A 24,598-nucleotide genomic window follows, 5' to 3' on the forward strand; every position below is an offset into this window, starting at 1 on the left:
TAAGGTCAAGAGAGGGTGGATCTAAGATGAAAAATATTCCAGCATGTTTGTAGGCTGATAGGAATGAACCAGTGAAGAAGGGAAACCGGCGATCTGGGCAAGAATTGCTGTAGGGAAGTAGGTTAGTAGTAGCGGCGCTGGCAGCGAACGCCCAAATGGAAGGATTGGTGTTAGGCGCAGAGGTAGTTCATTGGTGGTAACAGAAGGCCCAGTATGTGGGCAGAGGTGTAGACAGGTAGGTAGATGTGGCGGGAGCGTGTCAAAGTTCTCTCTGACCGCTTCTATTTTCTCAGTGAAAGAGGAAGCAAACTCTAAGCGTAAGAAAAAGAGGAAAAGGTAGAATGAATGAGGGAAATGTAGGCTAGCAGGCAACCTTGAGGACCCACTTGAGATCGTGAATTTAAGGCACAGGTTGCGTTTTCTTTTCCCCAGCACTCGACGGTTGCCCAGATGCAGGTGGAAAGTGGGTGGAGAGTGAGGTTTTGCCAGGCCAAAAACCTGATGGAGTGAGAAAAGGGAAAGCTACCTGAAGGTGTAATCAAAGGAGTAACGCTTAAGATGGGCGGGTATTCTTGAAGGAATTTACGAATGATTTAAATGCAGGGGATGAAGACAACAGGGCTGGTCACACACCCGAGCTCTGACAGCCAGCAGGGGGCGCGCTAGGATGGGGGGGCCGGGCTCTCGGGTTTCAGTTCGGGCTCGGGGGTCTGGGTCGCCGCCCCGGGCAGCACCGCCACTAGGGCTCGGCACCCCCTCTCTAGCTGACCCTGCACCGTTCGGCTCTCCACAGGCCCGCAGCGTCAACTACTGATCAGAGAAGGCGTGAAGTCTCCACGCTTAAATCCCACGCAGCGACCCCCGGAGAACAGACTCGGCAGCCGCCGGCAGCCGGCGCGGGGCGGGGCCCAGGCCGCCGGGCAGCCAATGGCAGGTCAGGGAGCGGAGCCGCAGCGGCGTGCGCTGCGCCCGGACTCCGGCGTTAGGGGTGGCAGCCAATGGGAGGGCCGGGACGCGGGCCGGTTAGATTCAAAGGTGCCTATAAAGCGGCCCGCACGGCCGCCCTTGCCCGAGTCTGATGCGGTCCGTCCCGTCCGACTGCTGCGATGGCTCTGCGCCCCGAGGGTCTGGACGAGCTGCCCGCCGCCTGCCTGTCGCCGTGCGGGCCGCCCAACCCGGCCGAGCTGTACAGCGAGGCGCGGCGCCTGGCGCTGGAAGAGCTGGTGGCCGGCGGCCCCGACGCCTTCGAGGCTTTCCTGCGGCGCGAGCGCCTGGGCCGCTTTCTGAACCCCGACGAGGTGTGCGCCATCCTGCGGGCGGCCGAGCGGCCCCGCCAGGAGGGTGCGGCGGCGGGGGCCGAGGACTCCTTCGGCTCGTCGCACGACTGCTCGTCCGGCACCTACTTCCCCGAGCAGTCGGACCTGGAGCCGCCGCTGCTGGAGCTCGGCTGGCCCGCCTTCTACCGGGGCGCCTATCGCGGCGCCACGCGCGTCGAGGCGCACTTCCAGCCCCGCGGCGCGGGCGCCGGCGGCCCCTACGGCTGCAAGGACGCGCTGCGCCAGCAGCTCCGCTCCGCGCGGGAGGTGAGCGGCCCGCCTCGGGCCCCGGGGCGGACGGGAGGCCCTCTCAAGAACGGGAAACAGGCCGGCCGGGAGCGCGGGCCGGGAGGTCCCGGCCCCACCCCACCCCCCCACCCCCCGACTCGCCCAACTCTCCTTGCCTTCCTTCTGGTCACAGGTACATTGGTCTCAGCCCCCAAGGATGAGAGTTGTGTCCGAGGTCCAACTCCTGATTCACATCCCCTGGGGGAGGGGACCAGAAATACTTCCAGTTCCACGTTTCAGTTAAAACCAACCCAGATTGCTAATTTTCTTGGCCATCAGCCAACACTGGATCCCATCTCCTGCGAAGTGCATTCCCTAGGGGAAAATTCCGGAAAGATTGCATTCAGCGACAACTATGGAGCATTAGGAGTCTGTTATTGCTAGTCACAGCTCTGTGTCTTATGTTGTAGAAAGCAAATACATTCGAGTGGCAAAGTGAGAACGCTGCCCCTTTCCCTCCTGCCATAGACCAGAGGAGAAATTGCTCTTTCTGTGAACGAGGGGGGCTGCGCCAGTTAGCCTTCTAAAATGCAGATACCCCGACTTTGGGTCATCTCTCTTCACACTGGGTTTTGGTGGTGGTGTCTTGACTCTTAGTATGGGTGGGGTGGGAAGTCTTGACTTCAGCGGAGTGCTGGGTGCCTCGGGGTCTGGGAGAAAGGTAGGTGGGGGCAGGGTGGGTGCCACAGCAGACACATAGTTAGCTGCCACCTTGCTTGCTGACTGGCAGGGCCCATCTTCCTGGCTGTCACCTGTGCCAGGGACATGGCAGGTAAAGCCCCAGGCCATGGTTAGGCCCAGTAGGGCTAGTACCTGAGTGTGTCTGACTGTGGCTTATGAAATCTGCCTCAAGTCGGACTGAAATTGTCAAGTCCAGGAACAAGCCCCAACTGTCACCAGTGTTCTTGATGCTGGCTGTTCTTTTCCTGATGGTATCACTGGGTCGAAGGTAGTGTGGGCTAGTGCCTTGCCTTTGGGGGAGTAGGTGTGGTGGGTATGCTGCTGTGCTATCGGTATGCCGAAGGTCCTTTTGATAGAGCAGACACTTGAGAAGACTACAAAGACCGAGAAAGGCACGATGGTGGGATGCATTTCCAGAGCTCACCTCCAGGAGGAAAATTTGGGCCCTTGGAACTTAAAAGAGTAATGAATAGTTCTCCATGAAAGAGAGGAAGGAATTGCCTTAACCTCTTGCCCAGCTCCACTTTTCACTGGTAGTGAGGGGGCACTGGAGCTAAGGCCAGAGGGAAGACTGTCTATCGACTCACATGCTGGCCTTGGAAGGGGATCGAGGCTGTTGTTCAGACTCCCCTTTGCCCTGGGAGCATTCTGTAATACTGGCATTCCAAGGTAGAACCTCCTGCCCTGTTCTGTGCCCTCGTTCAGCTACACACTCATATTTTTGAGATTCTGTATTTGGAACCTGGGCAATTTTAAAGGAGAAAGGTGGTACATTACCTTTACATCTGATTAATATTTTCAGTATCTCTGCCAGATGCCAAATTGCTTGCTCATTCAGCACCTACTGTGTATGGGATGCTGTGCCAGGGCCCAGGGCCACAGGAGAAGGACATGATGCTTGCTTGCACTCGACAGTTGACAGTCTGCTGGTGGAATGGGTGGAGAGGTTGCTACAGACAGCAGGGGAAGGGTGGAAGAAAGAAAATGCCAGGCAAGGCGGTGACCTTGGAGCTGGGTCCAGAAGGATGCCTGGGGCTTGCCAGGCCAGAGGGTAGAGACTGGCCCAGAAGGGTGAAAGGACCCAGCATGTTTAGAGGCAACCAAGTTCCTCACAGCTGGAGCCGAGAGTATGTCAGGGTTAGTGGTAGAAGAGGAGACTGGAGCCAGGCTTTGCCCACTAAAGAGCAATGGGGAGCCACTGAAGGTTGCGAGGGAGGAGCATGATCACATTGGTGTTCCTGAGCAGCAATTCTGGTGGGAGCATGAGAGAGGATGGGTTCGAGAGGGCTGAGGCTGGTATGTGGGGTGCTTGTAGGGAGGAGGCCACAGGGGCTACTGATGAGAAGAGGGTGGGTGCTAAGGCAGTGTGTGTGTGGGGGGGCATTGGGCAGGGGATCAGTTTTAATGACAGGCTTTGGCCATTCAGTGGCCTGGGAGGGTGTTGAGTGAGGGGGTAGGAGAATAGGCAAGGTGAAGAAGTCGGGAGAGGCAGAGTTAGGGAGGATAGAGGTTTTTTTTAGCTTGCGTGGGCAGTGAGGCTACCAAATTAGATTACAGGAGGGAGAGCACGGCTGAGAATCGGGACCAGGAGAGGAGTTGGATTTGAGACATGTTAGCCTCGAGGCCTCAGAGACCATCCCCTTTATTTAAAAGAGCACAATCATGCTCTCTGCTAAGCAATGTTCCGAATAGTCCCGAGGTAGGTACAGTCATCCCCGCTCCACAGGCGACGGAGCTGAGGCACAGAGAAGGTGCCTGAAAAGCCATTATGCACCCATGTCCTGATGGTGAAAACACCTGCTGGTAGGACTGAGCACTTCCAATGGGTCAATTTCTGTGCTAACCCTTTACCCGGATTCTCCCATTTAACCCTCCCGCTGCTAGGAGGGGGCCACATTAAGAGGAGACCAGGCACTTAACTTGCCCAAGATCACAGCTGGGCTCAAGCCCGCCTGCCTAGCCCCAGAGCCTGCGCTCATAACCACTGCTCCACGTGCATTTCCTGCCATGCAGGAGGATTGGCACCTTGGCAGGTTTCAACAGGCTGAAGGTTTCTTAACAGTTTCTGCAGATTTGGACTTTTTATTTCTGTGTTGCCCATCCTCTAACCTGGAAAGTGACTAGGACAGTACTAATACTTCCTGCACTTTTTGGGGAGAAGGCTGGAGTGGTCAGGATACAGGCACAAGAAACCAGGGTCACTTGGTAAATGGCGGTGTCTAATCCTAGCTGCACAGCCCCGACAGCTGGTTTTCGGATAGTTTCTTCCTCACCTAGGACTCCTGCATGCAGGGTGTCTGGCACAGTTGGTGGGAAGGAGAGAGGCAGGACCGCCGATGACGAAACAGTTCGGGCGATTCTACCTGCCTTTCCGCTCAGCGAGTTCTTTTCCCAGAGGGGGTGTGACTGGGGCTATGCATCTGCCGGGCCCTCCGTCGGCTCGGTTTCTGTGCGCCTTTCAAAGTGTGGGCATCCTGCCACACGAGTAGGCCACAGCATTTAGAACATGCACGCTGGATGTGCAGCATGGCTTCTGAATGCAGGCGGACTGCTGCCCTGGCGCTCGGCTGGGCTTCACCACAGCCAGAGGAAATAGTGCTTTGGACCGGAGAGCCAAGAGGTTGGCTTCCCAAGAAATTTTTAGAATAATTTCGAGCGGAACAGGATTTGTTTCTCTGACACACCTACCCCTGAGCCTTTCCCTACACTCCCGTATTTGTTGATGAATCATTTTGTTCTTGGTCTCTGTTGCCACGTGAATCAGTGTGTGGCTGGGCCCTGGCCCCCACGAGTCAGGCAGGAGTAGAGACCTTCCCTGGAAGTGCTGCATGCCCTCGATTGGTGGGGGCTTTCTGCAGTGGCCCTTGGGGTATTTCTGGTTTTTGAATGGGAGTTCATGGTCAAAGCTCATTCTACCAGGAGGTTCCACACTCAGAGGCATTGTTCTCACCAGCTGCCTATGTTCCGAAGAGGCACTTGAACTGTGATGCACCCTTGGGCCTCTTTTTGATAATCTGAGCATTAGTAGAAGCGGTCCTTGTGTTGATGAAGAGTCCTGCCAGGAGGAGTGGCCGCTGAGAAATCTGCTGGAGGCCCTGGCGTGCATGCAAATGTATGAGAACTAGGGTCCTCCTGATCTTGCTTAATGCTCCTCTGAGTTACAATAGAATCTGTGTGGCGTGATCAGTTCCTGTTCCGGGTGCCCCGGTCAGCCCAGAGCAGGCTTCCTCAACATCACTAGTGTTGATATTTTGGACAGGATGATTCTTTGTCCTGGAGGGCTGTCCTGTGCCTTGGACCCTGAGCAGCATCCCTGGCCTCCACCCACTAGGTGCCAGAAGCACCACCCCCCTGCCAATAGTTAGGACATTTGAAAGTCTCCCAAGGGGAGATAGGGAGCTATGCTTAAAGGTTACAGAGTTTCTGTGTGGGGTGATGACAAAGTTTTGGAAGCAGATGGTGGTGATGATCGCACAATGTTGTGAATGTAATTAATGCCGTTGAAAATAATGAGGATGGCAGATTTATCATATATTTTACCACAATTTAAAGAAATTGCCAAGGGGTGCCTGGGTGGTTCAGTCTGTTAAGTGCCTGCCTCTGGCCCAGGTCGTGATCTCAGGGTCCTGGGATCCCTGCTCAGCAGGGAGTCTGCTTCTCCCTCTCCCTCTGCCTGCCGCGCCCCCCTGCCTGTACGTGCGCGCTCTCTCTTTCTCTCTGTCAAATAAATAAATAAAATTTTAAAAGAAAAATAAAGAAATTGCCAAATGTCCCCTGAGGAAGGAAATTGCCCCTGGTTGAGAACCACTGGTTCTCAATAATAAAGAACCACTTTATTTTTCTTTTAAAGATTTTATTTATTCATTTGACAGAGAGCACAAGCAGGGGGAGCGGCAGGCAGAGGGAGAGGGAGGAGCAGGCTCCCTACTGAGTAAGGTGCCTGACGTGGGGCTCGATCCCAGGACCCTGGCATCGTGACCTGAGCTGAAGGCAAGACGTTTAACCGACTGAACCCCTCAGGCACCCCCTCTGTCCCGATACTGAAATGGTTAACTGTACGATAGCAGATTATGAAACTGAGGGAAAACAACACGCACAAGCAAACTTAGGGTCCATTGTGGACATTTGCTTTTCGTGTTTTTAAACCCTGAAGATAATACCAAGTTATTTAAACATTTTTAAAGAAATTTCAAGGCCGTGATTTCCGTTCTTTTAAAACCTGTAACGAATGGGGAGAAAAGACGTCTTTTGCTTTGTGAGCAGGAGGGTCTTCAGAAGCCTTCCCCGGCAGGAGCACTGGGGAACTGAAGGAAGGGAGTCTGAGGGTCACGTGGTGGGCGGGAAGCTTGCTGCAGACGGGCTGTTGTTGACCGCTGGGCAGGCTGAGGCATCTTTGAACGCGAGCAGACCTTTGGCAGAATTCCAGGCACGTTGTGCACGAGTCCTTGCTTTCTGGCTGTGGGTGGCAAGGGAGGAAAACCGGGGTGCAGTAGGAAGGGGTGAGTGACACGAGTGTCCTGCTTCTTGCAGGGGAAGAGCTGGAATGAGTGGCCCCCTAAGGCCACTCAGGTGCCTGGTCAGGGTGCAGCCCTGCCCGTGGACAGTGTCTGAGTCAGACTGCAGAGCTAGAAGGGACCTCATGTGGGGATGCTGAGCTCAGGTGGAACCACCTGCCCAGGCATGGCAGTGGAACTGGGGGTCAGACGCGCATGCTGCCATGGGAGGGCTTCCTGTGTGCCGGGAGCTGTCTGGTGTTCTCTCTGGACCGACCCCGCTGCAGACCCCATGGAATAGGCAGTGGTCTTTGCAGGCAGTACAAGGCAGCAGGACTTCGGTATCTTGTCAGAGGGTACGTGGTGCTCGAAAGTGGAGGAGCCAGCATCCATGTTCAGGTCTGGCCCTACAGGCTGTTCACATAATGTCTGTGCTCCCGAGGTTTCCTGACTACTTAGTCCATTCTGGATTAGTCGGCGGTACCACCTGTGGAGAGAAGGTACCGATGTGCTAAGGGCGTTGCAAGCTTTCGTTCGTTCTTTCTTTTTTCTTTTTAATTTTATTTATTTATTTGACAGAGAGAGTACACAGCGAGAGAGGGAACACAAGCAGGGGGAGTGGGAGAGGGACAAGCAGGCTTCCCGCCGAGCAAGAAGCCTGCCGTGGGGCTCGATCCCTAGACTCTAGGATCATGACCTGAGCCGAAGGCTTGACGACTGAGCCACCCAGGCGCCCCTGTTGAAAGCTTTCTTAACATTCGTTCTGTGAACTGTTTCGTGGTCTTAGCAATCATCCTCTGATGGGCTCCATCCCGTGTCCTTTGTGAGACACTCTACTGATCCTTTCAGGATGTGTTCCAAGCTTTCAGTCCCTTGGACACTGAACTTTAGACTTGTTTGGAATAACATTTCATCTAACAGTCTTCTAATAGGTGACTCTGGAGTCGCGCAGACCTGGGTTCAGATTCCAGCTCCCGCATTTGCTTAAGTGTGTCACTGTGAGCAAGTTACCTAACCGCTCCTAACAGGAGAGGAAGAAAAGGGGAGTATGTCAGAGGGGGAGACGAACCATGAGAGATGATGGACTCTGAAAAACAAACTGAGGGTTCTAGAGGGGGGGGGGGGGGGATGGGTTAGCCTGGTGATGGGTATTGAGGAGGGCACGTTCTGCATGGAGCACTGGGTGTTATGAACAAACAATGAATCATGGAACACTGCACCAAAAACTAATGATGTAATATATGGTGATTAACATAACAATAAAAAAATTAAAAAAAAAAAAAAAAAAGTTACCTAACCGCTCCAAGCTTTATTTTTCTCATCCAGAAATCAAAGATAATTACTGGGGTTTTGACATTTCTAGATCTCTCTTCAGAGCTTTTGTGCAAGAAAGCAGATGGAAAAGCTTCCAGATCATGTGAAAATGAACATAAATGGTCTGTGCTCGTCCCGAACACCGAGAAGAGCACAGTGGTTGTTGCTGCGTAGCTGTGGATCACTGGGTCCCTTGGTTTAAATCATCAACGGGTAGTTGGTGTGACTGGGTGAGGCTTGTCACCTTCGAGGATGATGTGGGACTTGACACAAGTGTGGCCGCTCTGGATGTGGCTGGAGAGGCGCAGGAACTGTCGGGTACTGGGTGGCAGCTTTTTGCAGCTGGATGTTTCCTTCCTGGGTATCATGTAATGACTGATTTGCACCGAGTTGCAGATGGGTGTTGACCTGGAACAGACTCTCAAAAATCACCTTTTGCAGAGCTTTCTAGCCCTAAGAGATTGGGCAGGCCCTTTGCCACACAGGCTGGGGCAGGGCAGTGCCCACAGTGACTATGTGGGGGCTTGATGGGCATGGGATGCCCGCATTCCAGATGTGTCTCTCCTTTGTCCATCCCACACAAGGCCTCGGAGTGGGGGCAATGACCCGTTCCAAGTCCAGGTGTCCTTCCAGGGCCCAGCGGCCTACAGCAGGAACACCAGCCCCTCGGACGTGGGTCTGGCCTTGGAAAGCAGGCACTCGGCTGGCCAGTGAAGGAGTCCAGGTCATTGCTGAGCTCAGTGAAGAGGGTGTCCCTTCGGAAATTTGAGAAGCCTCCGGTCTAGTTTAGTCTGCGGGACTCGATTGTATGGAGCGTGGGGTGGGGTTTTGAAGGCAGGCAGGCTGATCGCTTTCCCGCACAGGTCGTTCCCTCCATTGCAGGCCTTCTGCTCTGGTGAGAGAGGAAGGGCTGTTGGGTATAGCGGAAGTTATGGGGAGAAACACCTCCATCCACCCTCTAAACACCTAGCGTTCAAATCCAATTATTTGGAATTGGAAAGGCTGGGGCTTTAAAACCAAACAAACCAAGAGCAAATTAGATACTTACTTACCACCTGACAAAGGTGGTGTTTTTACAATTGTTTTGTGAAGTGGTGAATCAAAGTCCAGTTTGGCAGGTGCCTTATACTCTGGGCCCTGCTCCTGGGTCCCTGCCTCCAGCAACCCTCCAGCCCTTTCTAAGCTGGCCAGCCTGGCAGTGTTCCTCGGTCCCTTCCATGGGCAACCTGGATGCACATCCATCAGCCCCATCATACTGGGCATCACCCGTGTCCCTCATTGGCCTGGGTTTCTTGAGGACAGAGACTGACCCTCGATTTGTCTTCCTTTAGCTTTCTCTCGTGAGCTCTGCACACAATCCTATATAAGTACATTCAAATCCTCTGTGCAGGCCTCCCAATGCCTTCCATAGCCTCTTTCTCAAGCTTGTTGGTTGTTTCCTGTTTGCGTGGAGGTGAGTGTGCCTCTGCCTACCTCCACCGCACCCCCCAGCCCTGCCTGCATAGTCCATTGCCTGGCTCTTGCATGGACCCCTTTCATTCCCTTCTCTGCAACCCTCATTGCTTCCTGCCTGACCCAATGTGGAAGCCTCTACCACTGATTTTTCTTCTTCAGTTGTTAGTCCTCCTAAACATTGCTGAATCCTGAAAAATAAAAATGTCTGAGTGCCTTCTGGGTTGCGGGAGGTGGGGCCAGATCTCCAGCCTACACCAATCTGTCTTCTAGTGGCCACTTCTGTCCTGTTAGGTTTGCCACTTCAAACTCCTTCCTCTTCTGTCCTTCCTTCTTCTTTCTTTCCTTCTTTCTTTCTTTCTTTTTCTTTTTTCTTTCTTTCTTTCTTTCTTTCTTTTCTTTCTTTCTTTCTTTCTTTCTTTCTTTCTTTCTTTCTTTCTTCTTTCTGTCTCTGTCTGTCTGTCTTTCTGTCTTTCTGTCTTCCTTCCTTCCTTCCTTCCTTTTTCTTTCTTTCTTTCTTTTCTTTCTTTCTTTCTTTCTTCTTTTTCTCTTTTCTTTCTTTTTTCTTCTTTCTTTCTTTTCTTTTCTTTCTTTCTTTCTTTCTTTCTCTTTCTTTCTTTCTTTCTTTTCTTTCTTTTCTTTTCTTTCTTTTCTTTTCTTTCTTTCTTTTTCTTTTCTTTCTTTTTCTTTCTTTCTTTCTTCTTTCTTTCTTTTCTTTTCTTTTCTTTTCTTTTCTTTTCTTTCTTTAGATGGGGGGAGGGGTAGAGGGGAAAGAGAATCTTAGGCTGGGCGTGGAGCCTGACATGGGGCTTGATCCCACAACACTGAGATCATGACCTGAACCGAAATCAAGTGTTGGTGCTTAACCAACTGAGTCATGCAGGCATCCCTGGAAACTCCTTACTCTTCTTCTTCTTTCTTTTTTTTTTTTTCTTTAAGATTTTTTTTTATTCGTTGAGAAAGAGAGCACATGAGAGCATGAGCAGCGGGAGGGGGAGAGGGAGAAGCAGACTCCTCGCTGATCTGGGAGCCTTAACACGGGGCCCAATCCCAGGACACTGGGATCATGACCTGAGCCGAAAGCAGATGCTTAACCCACTGAATGCTCCCTTATTCTTCTTAAACCTCCCCCTCCATTTCCTGTATGGTGATGACTCTGTGGTTGACGCAGGCCTTCCACGACCTGCTCACCCGTATGCCTCTCAGCCAGGTCTGGCCACATGGGCCCCTACCCCATCATTTCCTGCCTCTTCCTCTGCCACCAGCTGGCTTCCTGTTCGAATGCCCTCCTCTTCACGACTCCCCTGTCCAAACTGGGTCCTTGTTTGTGATTCAGTTCAGAAGCCCTGTCCTCCAGGAATCCTCTGCTCTCCTCTGGTGAACATTTGAGTGCCTGTAGCACGTCCACCACAGCAAAGGATAAGTCCGGTGTCTGTCAGATTCTTCTAGCTGTCTTTCTGCTTAGTCCAGGGTTCGGCCACAGTGGACTCTGAAGAGGTGCTGGCTGCATGATGGAGCACGTGTTTCCTGCCCGAGCTAAGCCCTCCCGTCTGTGTCTTGTGCAATCTTCGCAGGAGCCCTTTGACTAGATGCTATGCTTATCTCTTCCAGAGGAGGAAACTGAAGCTCAGAGAGATGAAGAACCTGCCTCGGGTCACACAGCTAGTGAGCTGCAGAGCTGGGGTCGGTGCCCAGGCCTCTCTGCCTTTTGCCCACTCTGTTGGATGCCCTGGATTAGTGGGGATGACTACACCTCCACGTGGGACACACAAAACCATGTGGGAGGTGATAAACGTCTGACGATGCCACGATTCCGAGAGAACACTTATTTTTGGGGGTGCCTGGCTGGCTCAATCAGTAGAGAATGCAACTCTCAATCTCAGGGTTGTGAGTTCAAGCCCCATGGTGGGCATGGAGCCGACTTTAAAAAAACAAAAACAAAAAAACACTTATTTTTTAAATCATTGTATCCAGGGGGTTTTAGCTAAACCCTTCCGCAAGAATAGCTCAGCAGCTGGGGCTTTATCAGCACTGGGGCTTGGGCGTTGGGAAAGGCAGCCAGAGAGAGAAATTGGTCTTCCCAGACTCATAGCAGCGACTTCCTCGGAGCTGGTGTTTCATGGTCCCTCATCCTGGTAGACGAGGTTGGGATGTTGGAGAAAGACCACAGAATCTCCTCTTTTTTATTTATTTATTTATTTATTTATTTGAGAGAGAGAAAGCACAAGCAGGAGGGAAGGGGAGAGTGAGAAGCAGACCCCCCACTGAGCAGGGAACCCGATGTGGGACTTGATCTCAGGGTCCTGGGATCACGGCCTGAGCTGAAGGTAGCCGCTTAACTGACTGAGCCACCCAGGCGCCCACAGAATCTCCTCTTTGTGTTGCTTCTTGAACGCTCACCTCCTTAAGGGCCTGTGACCGTCAGGTGCTGTCTTGAGTCCTCTGGGGCCACAGAGCCAAATCCATCCCACTCCAGGGCCTCCGTTCCCACAGAAGACGTGAGACCCGTAAATAAATTACCTTAACGTTCAGAAAAGGAATTAATGTGGTACGGAGAGACACAAGTTCTTGCTGTGGAAGTGAGGAGGGAGACCCACTTCCAGCCCAGGCTGCTCCTAATGGTAGCTCAGGGAGGCCCGCTCTGGCCCGGTTTTCAGGAGCTTGTGCTAAGCCTGCACGTTCTGACACCCCCCCCTCCCACCCTCACTGAAGTCCCCGCTCTTAAACTGCAGAGGGCGTGACAAGAGGCTTGGTGCCTGGAGCGGCCTGTCTCCAGCAAGGAAAGCTAGGTTCTGGCAGATGTCTCCCTGTGTTGAAGTGTCCAGACGCTCCGACTCTGGACTGGTGAAGGGAATCAACGAACAGATACTCGCGGGATCCTTTGTACCTTGTCATTTAGTTCTGGCTACACACCTATTTTGCAGACTCAGGACCAGACCTTGGAAATGACTGTAATTTGCCTGGGGCTGCGTGGCTGAGGCAGCTGTGAACTGTAGTCTGATGCTGAGTGTGCAAGATCGGACAGCAGGCATGAATGGAGCCGTGCTGCAGGGGAGAAGAAAGGACTGGTCCAGGGTGGTGCGGAGGGTGGTGGCTGGGAGGCGGTCGGGAGGCTCAGCTGGGCCAAGTCCAGATGTGTAGGGTACAGTGGCCTGCGTGTCTTTGGGGATGGAAGTGTCCGTGGCTGGGGGCAAACGGACAGTGCAGAAGGGAAAGGGAGGGGAGGGGAGGGGTGCTATAGGGCAGGGAGCCTTTCCCGGCTCTGAGGTGGGCTCCAGAGTCTGCATAGTGAGCTGTGAGCTGGTGTTCCCGTGAGCTGACCGCTTGCTCTTCCCTCGGCTGCCTCTCTGTAGGTGATCGCCGTGGTGATGGATGTTTTCACGGACATCGACATCTTCAGGGACCTGCAGGAAATAAGTCGGAAACAGGGAGTTGCCGTCTACATCCTTCTGGACCAGGCTCTGCTCTCGCAGTTTTTGGATATGTGCATGGATCTGAAAGTGCATCCTGAGCAGGAGAAGGTCTGTGTTACACGTTTCCAGTCTCCCCACAATCAGCATAATGACTGAGCGTCCGAGACCCACATGGTCTGTACAGTGGTGGGCGGGGGATCCCCATGACAGGAGAGGCAACTGAGGCCATGAACAAAGCCATTTGCCTGAAATCTTACAGAAAAGAAACCACAGGGAAGGCAAGCTGGTGCAGCCACTCTGGAAAACAGTATAAGGTGCTTCAAAAAGTTAAAAATAGAGATACCCTGGGCGCCTGGGTGGCTCAGTTGGTTAAGCGGCTGCCTTTGGCTCAGGTCATGATCCTGGAGTCCCAGGATCGAGTCCTGCATCGGGCTCCCTGCTCAGCAGGGAATCTGCTTCTCCCTCTGACCTTCCTCCCTCTCATGTTCTCTCTCTACCATTCTCTCTCTCTCTCAATAAATAAAAATCTTAAAAAAAAAAAAAGAGAGATACCCTGTGACCCAGCAATTGCACTACTAGGTATTTACCCCGAAGATACAAGTGTAGTGATCCGAAGGGGCACGTGCACCCCAATGTTCATAACAGCAGTGTCCACAATAGCCAAACTATGGAAAAAGCCCAGATGTCCATCGACAGATGAATGGATAAAGAACATGTGGTATATATACACAATGGAATATTAGCAGCCATCATAAAATGAAATCTTGCCATTTGCAACGACGTGGATGGAACTGGAGGCTATTATGCTGAGTGAGATAAGTCAATCAGGAAAAAAACTATCATATAATTTCACTCATGTGGAATTTAAGAAACAAAACAAATGAACATAGGGGAAGGGAAGGGAAAATAAGATAAGATGAAACCAGAGAGGGAGACAAACCATAAGAGATTCTTAATCATAGGAAACAAACTGAGGACTGCTGGGGGGAGGGGGGGGTGGGTAGGCGGATGGGGGAACCGGGTGATGGACATTACGGAGGGCACCTGATGGAATGAGCACTGGGTGTTATATGCAACTGATGAATCTCTGAACTCTACCTCTGAAACTAATAATATACTAGTTATTATCCATGTTAATGGAATTTAAATAAATAAAAAATAAATAAGTTACCACCGTGACTAGGAAAAAAACAAAAGGAACCACGGAGTCAGGACTCAAACCTTGGCTTGCCCCTCATGTCCTGCTCTGTCCTAACCAGGAGCTCAGCTCTTGGCGCCTCTTGGTTCTCATTCTTATAAAATTAGGCTTTTTATATCCTTTGCTCTGAGCATGAAAATAATAAAATGAGCTTGGGGCACCTGGGTGGCTCAGTCGTTAAGCATCGTCTGCCTTCGGCTCAGGTCATGATCCCAGGGTTCTGGGATCGAGCCCTGCATCGGGCTCCCTGCTCAGCGGGAAGCCTTCTCCTCTCCTCTCCCACTCCCCCTGCTTGTGTTCCCTCTCTCACTGTCTCTCTGTCAAATAAATAAAACCTTTAAAAAAATTTGAGCTTAAGTTTTTAAATGTAAGGTTATGTAAGTCAGCTAGCCGATTCTCTGTAGTGGAAAGAGGCAAGAAAAATCATATTTGTTATTCATCTTTTTAAATCAAGCATCTTAATGTGAGCTGTGAGCTTTGGGACTTAATTCATCCCCTTGGTTCATCACCTGTGTGAGCACTTTCTCTGAGCCACTTACTGTTCTAGGTACTGGAAAGAAAGCAGTAAACAAACCGAACTGGAATTTGGGCTTTGGTACTGTAGGCTACTTGTGTAGTGGACATCAGCTTACCATCTTGTTATTAACAAGTAACTTGGTCTACAAAATTTCACCATTTACTGTCCCCCGCAGAGTTCTTGGGGGTGGTTTTCCCTAATGAGGAACCTGAGGATTGGGTTTAATTAGGTAGTTACTGGTTGCTGCAGCTACAAAGCATATTCATGTTCACGGTGGAGGTAGAATTGGAGCTTGGAGCCAGAATGAAATGGTCCAGCCACGTGACCCAACAGTAGCTGAAATGGGAAGTCAGGGGGGCCCCAGGAAAATGCACGTTGGGCACGGAAAAGCACGTTCTCATCTAGCTAGATACGCAACCTGTGCTGGCTCTTACCTAGAGCCCAGTGAAGAAATGCAGGTTGCCCCTGTGGAACTCTGAGGCTGTCTGTCTGAAACTAAGGCTGTGTGTCAGCAGTAGGAATCTCACAGAGTGGCTCTGGCCGCAGCTCTGATCGGGACGTTGGCTGCAACCCATGCACTCCGAGGAAATCCAGCATTACCTACAGATTTGGTTGCACACTGTTGAATGCTGCCCCAGGGAAGAGTCGAAAGGTCTGTACCTTTGGCTTCAGCAATTTTCTCGTGTCTTAACTTCTTCCTAGAGAAGCACCATCTTCGGTGGCTTCTCACCCGGGCACGTCTGCTGGTGAATTTGTCCCTCACCCAGTGGGGCTGACCTCCGCCCTGGCTCCGTGGCTGGTTCTGAGTGGGTGTCCTGTCTGTAGGAACTTGGTCATGTATTTGTGTGTAGACAACTCAGAAGTGCTTTGGCCACAATCACAGGGGCCTGTATGACATTCAGGTAAGTGCCAAAGGGAAACATGTACAAAACCACACCAAAATGTACCCATAGTGATATTTTTAAATGCTTGTTTGTTATATGTTGATCCTTAAAGGTTGGATCAGGAACTAGCATCTCCTCCAGGAAGCCCCCCCCCCCACAACTGTCCCCTGCCCTCCCCGCCCCTGCCTGTTCCATGTATGTGTACAACTTTTTGGAAGTTCCTAAGCTTTTTTGTTTGTTTAATTTTATTTTAAAACAATTCAATTTACAAGAGTTACAAAAATAAGGAATTCCTTTTTTTTTTATTTGTTTTTTATTTTTTAAGTAGGCACCATGCCCAACAGGGGGCTCAAACTCACAACCCTGAGATCAAGAGTCACAGGCTCTACCACCTGAGCTAGCCAGGTACCCCCAAATATAGGGAATTCCTGAATACTCTTTGCCCAAACTGTCTAAATGTTAACATCTTGTAAACCTCGGTGCAAATTTCAAAATTGAGAAATAAATTTGATACAATACTGTTAACTAATTTATAGACCTTATCAGTTTCACTGATCATTCCCCAAATGCCCTATTTCTTTTTTTTCTTTTTTAAAGATTTTATTTATTTATTGACAGAGAAAACAAGTAGGCAGAGAGGCAGGCAGAGGGAGAGGGAGAAGCAGGCTCCCTGCTGAGCAGGGAACCCGATGCGGAGCTCGATCCCAGGACCCTGGGATCATGACCTGAGCCGAAGGCAGACGCTTAACGACTGAGCCACCCAGGCGCCCCCACAAATGCTCTATTTCTTGTCCAGGATCCAGCTCAGGACCATATCTTGCATTGGGTTGTCATGTCTCCTTAGCATCCTCTCTTATGGAACTGTTCCTCTGTCTTCCTTGGTTTTTTAGGGTCTTGATGCTTTTAGAGAACACTAGCCAGTTTTCTGTAGAGTTTGGGTTTGTCTGACATTGCCTCATGGCCAAATTCAGATATGTGTTTTGGTAAGACCACAGAAGGGATGCTATGTCATACCATACTGTTTTGTTTTGGCTTTTGTTTGTATTTTGAAAAAATGACAGATTCACAGAAGTTACAAAGGTAGATAGAGGGTTCCACGTGTCCTTCACCCAGTTTCCCCCAGCGGTTACACCTTGAGTAACTTAGAGTACAAAATCAAAGCCTGGAAATTGGAGTTGGTACAACATGTGTCTGTAGTTCTGCGCCATTTCATCACCTGTGGACACATGTGTATCTGCACCCACCATCACAATACAGGACTGTCCTGTCACAATGATCTCCCTCTTGCTACCGTTATGGTCCCATCTGCTCCCCTATCTGTGCCTTCCTCCCGATTTTTAACCCCTGGCAACTAGTAATTTGTTTCCCATCTCTGGGTCGCTTGGGTGGCTCAGTCGTTAAGCGTCTGCCTTCGGCTCAGGTCACGATCCCAGGGTCCTGGGATCGAGCCCCGCATCGGGCTCCCTGCTTGGCGGGAAGCCTGCTTCTCCCTCTCCCACTCCCCCTGCTTGTGTTCCCTCTCTCGCTGTTGCTCTCTGTGTCAAATAAATAAAATCTTAAAAAAAAATTTGTTCCCCATCTCTATAGTTTTGTCAGTTAGAGAATGTTCTAGAAATGGAATCATAGTGTATGTGACTTATTTTTTTAAGATTTATTTATTTTAGAGAGGGAGAGTACGCACGCATATGTGTGCAAGCAAGAGGGGGAGGGGCGGAAGGAGAGGGAGAGAGAGACTCTGAAGGAGAGTCTGCACTCAGCGCGGAGCTGGACGTGGGGCTCGATCTCACGACTGAGATCATGACCTGAGTTGAAACCAGGAGTTGGCCACTTAACCGACTGCGCCACCCAGGTGCCCCACTACGTAACCTGTTGAGATTGGCTTTTTTCGTCCTGCACAAAGCCCTTGAGATCCGCCCAAATTGTTGTGTGTATCCGTAGTTTGTTGTTTCTACTGCTGAGTCATGTCATGGGCTATGGTTGTCCCATGGTTTGTTTAACTGGTCACCGACTGAAGGGCTTGAGGATGGTTTCCAGTTTCGTGCTATTATGAGGAGAGTTGCCATGGATCTTTGTGCACAGGTTTTTGTGTAGATGTAGGTTTTCACTTCTCTGGACGATGTCCTATCTTGTTGCGGTTTTTCATCCTGCATTACTTTCCTCTCTCCTAGTCCTTAAAGATAAGGGGCATGCCTGATATCTCTGTTGTTTCAAGGCTCAGCACATTGTAGGGGCTTTCTTTGTTTATGGAATGAAGGAGGGAGTCGAACAAATATCTTAAACATTTCATCTGAATCATGTTAAGATTTCTAAAGGTATATAGTTTAGTCAGTGCTGATTTGCCCCAAAGAATGCAGATGGTCTTAGTACTTTACGTACCATTGGATATATGTTTCCATGTGTCGTTTTATAAGGATAATTATGCCCACATTATGCACCATGGGGCCTCAGTATGTTGGTGCCCTTTTGGTAAATTCATTCTTATAAGAGATGTGACGTTGCTGATTAAGCCCCTTGTGATATGAGTGTTTCAGCCTCAGAAGTCCCATGTTAGAGAAGGCTTATCCTGATTTCCATACTCATGGTTGTGGGGTAGATGAGGATTATTATTCATTACTGATGCTGTTAAATAAAAAAGTAGGAGAAATAGCAGGTTAGCTTCTTTAAGCCTTTGTTAAAATGATATTTATTACTAGCGTGTTTTCTTTGATGATTTTATCCCCCACGTTTTGTTTCAAAATCACTTCTTGGATTCTGTTGTGTCATATCCCCAACAGTGAGTCTTCTTTTCAAGCACATGTACACATGGACCAAGAGTCTCAAAAGTCAGTGTGAGCAAAGGGCTCACAAGAAGATGGACTCAGTGAGGTCGCATTCCTTGAGTCCTGAACACTGTTGGCTCCTGTGCCCTGTATGGTGTTCCTGAAGGGGCCTGGGGACCACTCCTTTGCCAATGAGTGCGTCTGTGGGGAATTATAAACCAAGCCCTTCTATCATTTGCTCACTGGACTGTTGTTTCCTTTTCTCCCATTCCCTGCCGGACAGCTGATGACCGTTCGGACATTACTGGAAATACTTACTATGCAAGGTCGGGAACTAAGATAGTTGGGCAGGTTCATGAAAAATTCACACTGATTGATGGCATTCGAGTGGCTACAGGCTCCTATAGGTAAGTCTCTAGGCCTGCCCGTGCTTGCTACTCTAACCTTTGTAGAAGGTGCATGCTATATAAAAGTAAAAGCTGCTTTTTCCTCTCAATGTGAGTCTTTGTGGCCAAGGGATTCCGACTGGTGTGCGTCTGTGGGTGTGAGTATATCAGTCAGAGCTTCCTCCTTCACGAGGTGGTCGGGTGTGGGCCCCCCCACCCTATGGGCCACAGAACTAAAGTGTAGATGTTGAAACTTGCCTGGAGACCCCCAGGGGATGAGTCGATTCCAGCCTCGGCCAGGCCTGCCGTGGCTGAACAGGGGTTACCAGTGACAGGAGCAGTCTCAGATCCTGTTCCTTGGGGCCTTTGACCTCCCCCTGTCCCTCGTCCCTGCTCACTTGGCAGGTAAGGGCAGTCACAGGCCTCAGCATCAGTGGAGGGCAGAGCTGAAGCTGTCACCTTACGCTTAAATCCTTCACCTTCCTTCAAGCCTTGTAGCCCAGTGCTTTAGTCTAGAAAGCCCTGGTCCCTGTTCTGGCCCACCTTTGGAGTCCTCACCTTGGCAGTGGGCACCTTATGGTAGGGTGCCGGGATGTTGAAGAGGGTGGAGGTAATAGTGGTTCACATGGATCTCCAGAAGTTAAGATATACCATGTTTACTTGGGCAGATCTGATGGTGGTGTGTCTGTGTGTTAGATTGTCTGGGGTATGCATGAGGTACGTCTTGAGTTTAGAAAAGAGAAGCTCCTTTTGGAAGACACGCATCTCTGGGTGGTGACGATGTGTCAGCCCTGGGTAAAGGCGGACATGGAAAGGATTGTGGAAGCTGAGGTGGTCAGATCAGCAAACTCACGATGCTGTCCTTGCAGACAGTACCGTCATTGCTCAGAGCAAAATTCATGCTCTTCCTTGAGACCTGCTTTCATAGATGTTCATAAATAACTGGAAGAAACTGGATTTTCATCCAAAATAGGCTTTATCTACATTATACAAACTTAGTCTCAAATGGTTTTTGGATCTTCTAAAATATAAAATATAAAAATTACATTACTCTCTCTAAAAAAAAATATACTACCATTGAGGATAAGGATGAAGATGGTAGCTTCTATTTGTTGAAGGCATTTCATAATCATGGTGTTGGGTAGGTGTCTTGTTTGCATGATTGAGGGTTTTCCATTTCAACCCTCATTGAGGGTTTTTCAAAGAATCTTTCTTCTCCCGCTTTGAAGGCAGTTCTTATAGGATTTGCATCAGCAAGGATTCTTGGTTGCCAGAGACAGAGTTGACACTATGTGTTATGATCTCCTTTAAAATATCCTATTCTTGATACAAACTTATTTATCAGTGGGTGACTGCGAGTGCAGAAAGCTAGCTCAAACGACTTTATGCAAAATAGAATTTATTGAGTCCATAACTTGGAAGTGTAGAAAGGTGCAGTTGGTTTTCAGCTTGTCTTGACCTGGAGGACATATGTTTATCAGAATATTGTCCCCTGGTTCTGCTTTTTCTCTAGCTGATCTTTATTCTCAGTAAGGCTTATCCTTTTGAAGGCAAAGATCCAGGCTTACTTACATAGTCTTTAGTAGCTATCTCCCAAAGAGAGAGGACTTTCTTTCTGTTTGCACGGCATCAGTCCTTGAAAAATTCCTTGGTCCTCGCTAGGCCATTGTGCCCACCCTGGGTAGATCCCTGACCCAAGGGAATGGGATACTCTGGTGGCCAGCCTGGGTCATATGTCCACCTCTTTTGTGATTGGAGAAGATGCATAAAGGATGCCTTTTGGCTGGGGTGAGTGGGGTTCTATCACTAGAGGAAGGAGAAGGGATGCTGGACAGGCAGGGGCACATGGCCACTAAGGAGCTCGGAATGTGCTCGGAGCAGCAGCATCATCCTTAGAATGACAGTACTGTCTCCCTTGAAAATGACAGTATTAGAGGAGCAGAGCACTAGCAATCTTAAGGACTGGGGTCTAGCTAGGGTCTACCACCAGCTTCCCACTGGGACATCACTAGCTCGTTTCCCTCACTTCTAAAATGAGAGCCCTGGCCTGAATATTTTTAAAGCCCTTTTTAGTTTTTAGAAATTCGAGGCTGAGGAGGTGTGGGTCTTAGTGTGTTGGTTAAAGAGCTGGCCTTTTTACTAATCTTAATGCATACGTATGTCAGACCCCGGGGTAAGGCTGGTTGAATTTACACCGCCTGGTAGGTATGCTGTCGCCAGAGCTGTGACTCCTGGAGGAGAGTACCTGGCTTTATTATTCAGTTTGACAGTAAGTAAACAGTAAGGAGACTGCTCATCCTTACCAGCTTCTCTTTGTTTGTTTTTAATCCTTAAGTTTTACGTGGACAGATGGCAAATTAAATAGCAGTAACTTGGTCATCCTGTCTGGCCAAGTGGTTGAACACTTTGATCTGGAGTTCCGAATCCTGTACGCAGAGTCGAAGCCCATCAGCTCCAAGCTGCTGTCCAACTTCCGGATCAGCGGCAAGTTTGACCATCTAGTCAACCCGAAGCCTCTGTCTAAGGAGCTCACGTTGGGCAACCTGCTGCGCCTGCGGCTGGCCCGGCTCTCAAGCACCCCCAAGAAGGCTGAGCTGGGGTTCGAGGCGCCCACCGAGGGCGGGGCAGAGGCCAGGCGCCATGACTCGGAGTCCTCCACCATCAGTGACAAGGACGACTTCAACAGCCACAGGGACAAACGAGAGGGCGGGAGGCTGACCGATGCTGCCACTCAGACGGAGGCAGGAGAGGAGGCCCTAGCAGTGAGCGTGAGTGATGCGGGGACCCAGGCCAGCGCCGCGACGGCGTGTGCCGGGACCCAGACCGCAGTCACCACCAGGGTGGCGAGCTCCCAAACCGTGGTTCGGTCCACGTCGGCCACCACCCAGACTGATGTGGATGAGAACGTTCTCTTTTCTCAGGGCACCCAGTCTAAAGAAGGGTCACCAGTGTCCAGGATGTCTGTGTCAAGATCTTCCAGTTTGAGATCTTCCTCCTCTCTGTCCTCGCAGGGCTCCGTGGCGAGCTCCCTGGGTTCCCAGGCGTCCAGCAGAGCCACTGACTTTGTCCCCACTGGACATTCCAAGTTCTGGGTGCCCCCACTTGGATCTGTGCTTGCGAGACTCCTTTAGGAACTTGAATCAAGAGCGCCAGTTTCACTTTGCTGGCATCAGGTCCCGGCTCAACCACATGCTGGCCATGCTCTCCAGGAGAACGTTCCTGACTGAGAACTACCTTGGTTTTCATCCTGGAAATGTTACCAGGGCCTCGGTGAATCTGCTGTCTGTGAGAGATATTGCACTGTATCCCTCCTACCAGTGACCACTCAGCATTCAGCACCCGTCCCCCGAGCACCCTGCTTTGCAGCTCGTTCACCCGATCTTTGGTCACCCCAATTTTCTCTGACTTCTATAAACTGCACATTCTTTTACATGCCTTTATCTTATTTTTGTCATGTATAAACCAGGTGTTGGTTTTATGGTTGAAACGCTATGGGTACAGTTTCTTTGCACGACTTTAATATTGGTATCTCTTAAAGAGCGTGTTTAGGGGTTCTCAGGTTAATTCAGGTAAAAGAAAATACATTTTGTGTTTTTCTAGATATGTGTGCTCTTCTGTTTTAGAGATTTGAATGACACTAGTTTTTATGATCAAAATCTTGTTTAAGAAGAAACTTTCTTATCGTCTGTCCCTTCTTTAGGATATCTATGTTCTTAGTATTAAATAAATATAAATAACTTTTGTGTGGTGATTGCATGGGTATTATTTTTCCCCTCTGGCACTTTTCTCTAGGAGTGTGTCACAAGTAAATGCATGTAATAGCTATTTTTTGCAGGTTTTTTTTTTTTTTTTAAATAGTGTTGGGATGGGGAAGAGGTAGATCATCCAAACTGTTAAAAGAGAAAATATCCACTTAGAAGTTAGAGGACGTAAAATAAGTGTCAGGGCTGTGCCCTCCTTAGTGATAGGAATGTCGGTGTTACTATCTGTGTAGTTTGAAGGAGGGAACTTGCCAGCAACTGCAGGTCTTTTCATGTGCTCTGCTTGTCTTTTCTTCGCAGGAAAAGCTTGAGCTATTTAGACAAGGAACTTGGTTCTCTGCTGCGCTGCCAAAGGCGGCCTTTGTGTGCGTTCGTGGATTCAGCCCTGGTATTAACTCTGGTGGCCCCATGGGCCTAATTTCATCAGATGGGTGTACTGACAATGATTTAGCAATCTCATATCCTGGAGTAGTGGCAGAAGAGGACACTGACAATTATCCCAGATTCCAGGTCCTGTGGCAGGCCATGCAACTGGTTTCTACACCCTGCTAATCAGGATTGGTATGCTGTGGATTCCTGTTTTTGTCCAGTCTCGTTTGTGTGGACAGACCAAAGCAAGAGAATTAAAGGGTGGCCTCCTCCTTCTGATTTGGCCAAAGCAAGAAAGATCTGTCACAGGGGAGGGTATCTTCTGCCACATAGGCACATGCTCATGCACTGGATCATGAGCATGCCTGTGGGTTTTCATGCGTGCCCTGGGTCTCCCTCATGGTCCCCAGGCTGGTTATTTGCTGGGCTCATGCCTTAGTCTGGGCTGTGAAGCCGGCCAGACATCTGGCTCGTGTCCGGTTGTAAACAGCTCGGGCCTAAGCCTCACACAAACGTATAGTTGATTGAAACCGTTTGCAGATTTAGATCATTTCCTATGTTCTGTCTTTGACCCTCGCAACAAAGTAGCGCTGGGACAGCTGTTACTCCCCATAATCGAGCAAAGAAACAGAAGCTCAGATGCAGTGGCATATTTTAGGCCGCAAGGCTGGTAAACAGTGACGTAGGCGTGGAACACAGGTTTTTTTTGGAGTGGGAGTCCAGTAGTTGGTTGTACGACTCTCTGCAGGAGGGTGGGGGCAGTACAGGGTGTACCTCGAGAAGTGGCAGTTAATACACTGATGAGTTGAAACTAAAAACTTAACCTCACTAACGTCATTCCCTGAAGGTATTGCCAATGGTTAGAAATTAGAACAAAAGAAATATGGGATCCCAAGGAAATGGCTAGGTCTCTTAGAGTGAGCAAAGCTTTTCTGGCATTCAAGTTTGGAAAGAATATCATTCCAGGGCATAGCTGGTCAAGATGAGGTCTGAGGACCACCTGCATCAGGGTGAGCTGGGTCCTTGTTTACAATGTCCATTATTGGCCCTTTTCCCAGGGGAGGGGAGGATGAGTAGGGCAGACTATTTGGTCCAAAAATGTTGGTTGCCCCTTCCTGGGAGAGAATTATTATTTCCTTATATGTCTAATGTCAGACTTAGCCATTGCAAACCTGGCTGTAAATATTTCAGTATGTATCTGTAAAAGATCAAAACAAAAAACAACTCACTTTTAAAAACAACCACAATACCATGATCCTACCTAAACAACTTTAATAAAAATTTCCCAGTATCATCAAATAGTGTTGAAATTCAGTTGTCTTGTTTTCTCCCTGCTGATTCGTTTGAATTAGAGATCCATACAGTTGCAAGGTCAACGCAATCAGACTGCAGGGTCGACATTCTTTTGAAACACTTAAGGAGTCAGCTGAAGAGCTGGTCACCCCACCCCCATAGGCAGTTGGATTGGGGAATGTTTATCTTTTACTAAGGGAACTTGAGGTGACTTACAAGAAAACCTAAGGTTCAAGATCACGTAAAGGAAAAGTTACATGAAGAAGCCCAGGGGTGGAGTGGAATGAAGCCACTACCTGTGCATACCACAATAACCAGCATGCTTCTTTGGTAGACCGCACGTTTATCTTTAAGCTTCTCAGTAGGCGAGGCAGAAAGAGAAACCTGGCCAGATCCACCATTCGCATTAAATCCGGGTTCAGGAAGAATTCTTTCTTTTTTTAAAAAAAAGATTTTATTTATTTATTTGATAGA

The 24,598-nt window shown here is 49.7% G+C and overlaps 1 protein-coding gene across 1 annotated transcript; it reads left to right on the top strand.

Annotated features, from left to right (window-relative positions):
- Positions 1 to 1,022: 1,022 nt before the first annotated feature.
- FAM83D (family with sequence similarity 83 member D) lies at positions 1,023 to 24,110 on the top strand. The gene is given in 6 exon segments (XM_027624199.2): positions 1,023 to 1,583; positions 12,898 to 13,065; positions 18,599 to 18,614; positions 18,617 to 18,722; positions 21,037 to 21,789; positions 21,791 to 24,110. Coding segments are annotated over 6 exon segments (1,752 nt in total). The 5' UTR covers positions 1,023 to 1,106; the 3' UTR covers positions 22,023 to 24,110.
- The last annotated feature ends 488 nt before the right edge of the window (positions 24,111 to 24,598 follow it).

This window comes from Zalophus californianus, chromosome 8 (genome assembly GCF_009762305.2).
Source record: "Zalophus californianus isolate mZalCal1 chromosome 8, mZalCal1.pri.v2, whole genome shotgun sequence".
Lineage (NCBI taxonomy): Eukaryota > Metazoa > Chordata > Mammalia > Carnivora > Otariidae > Zalophus > Zalophus californianus.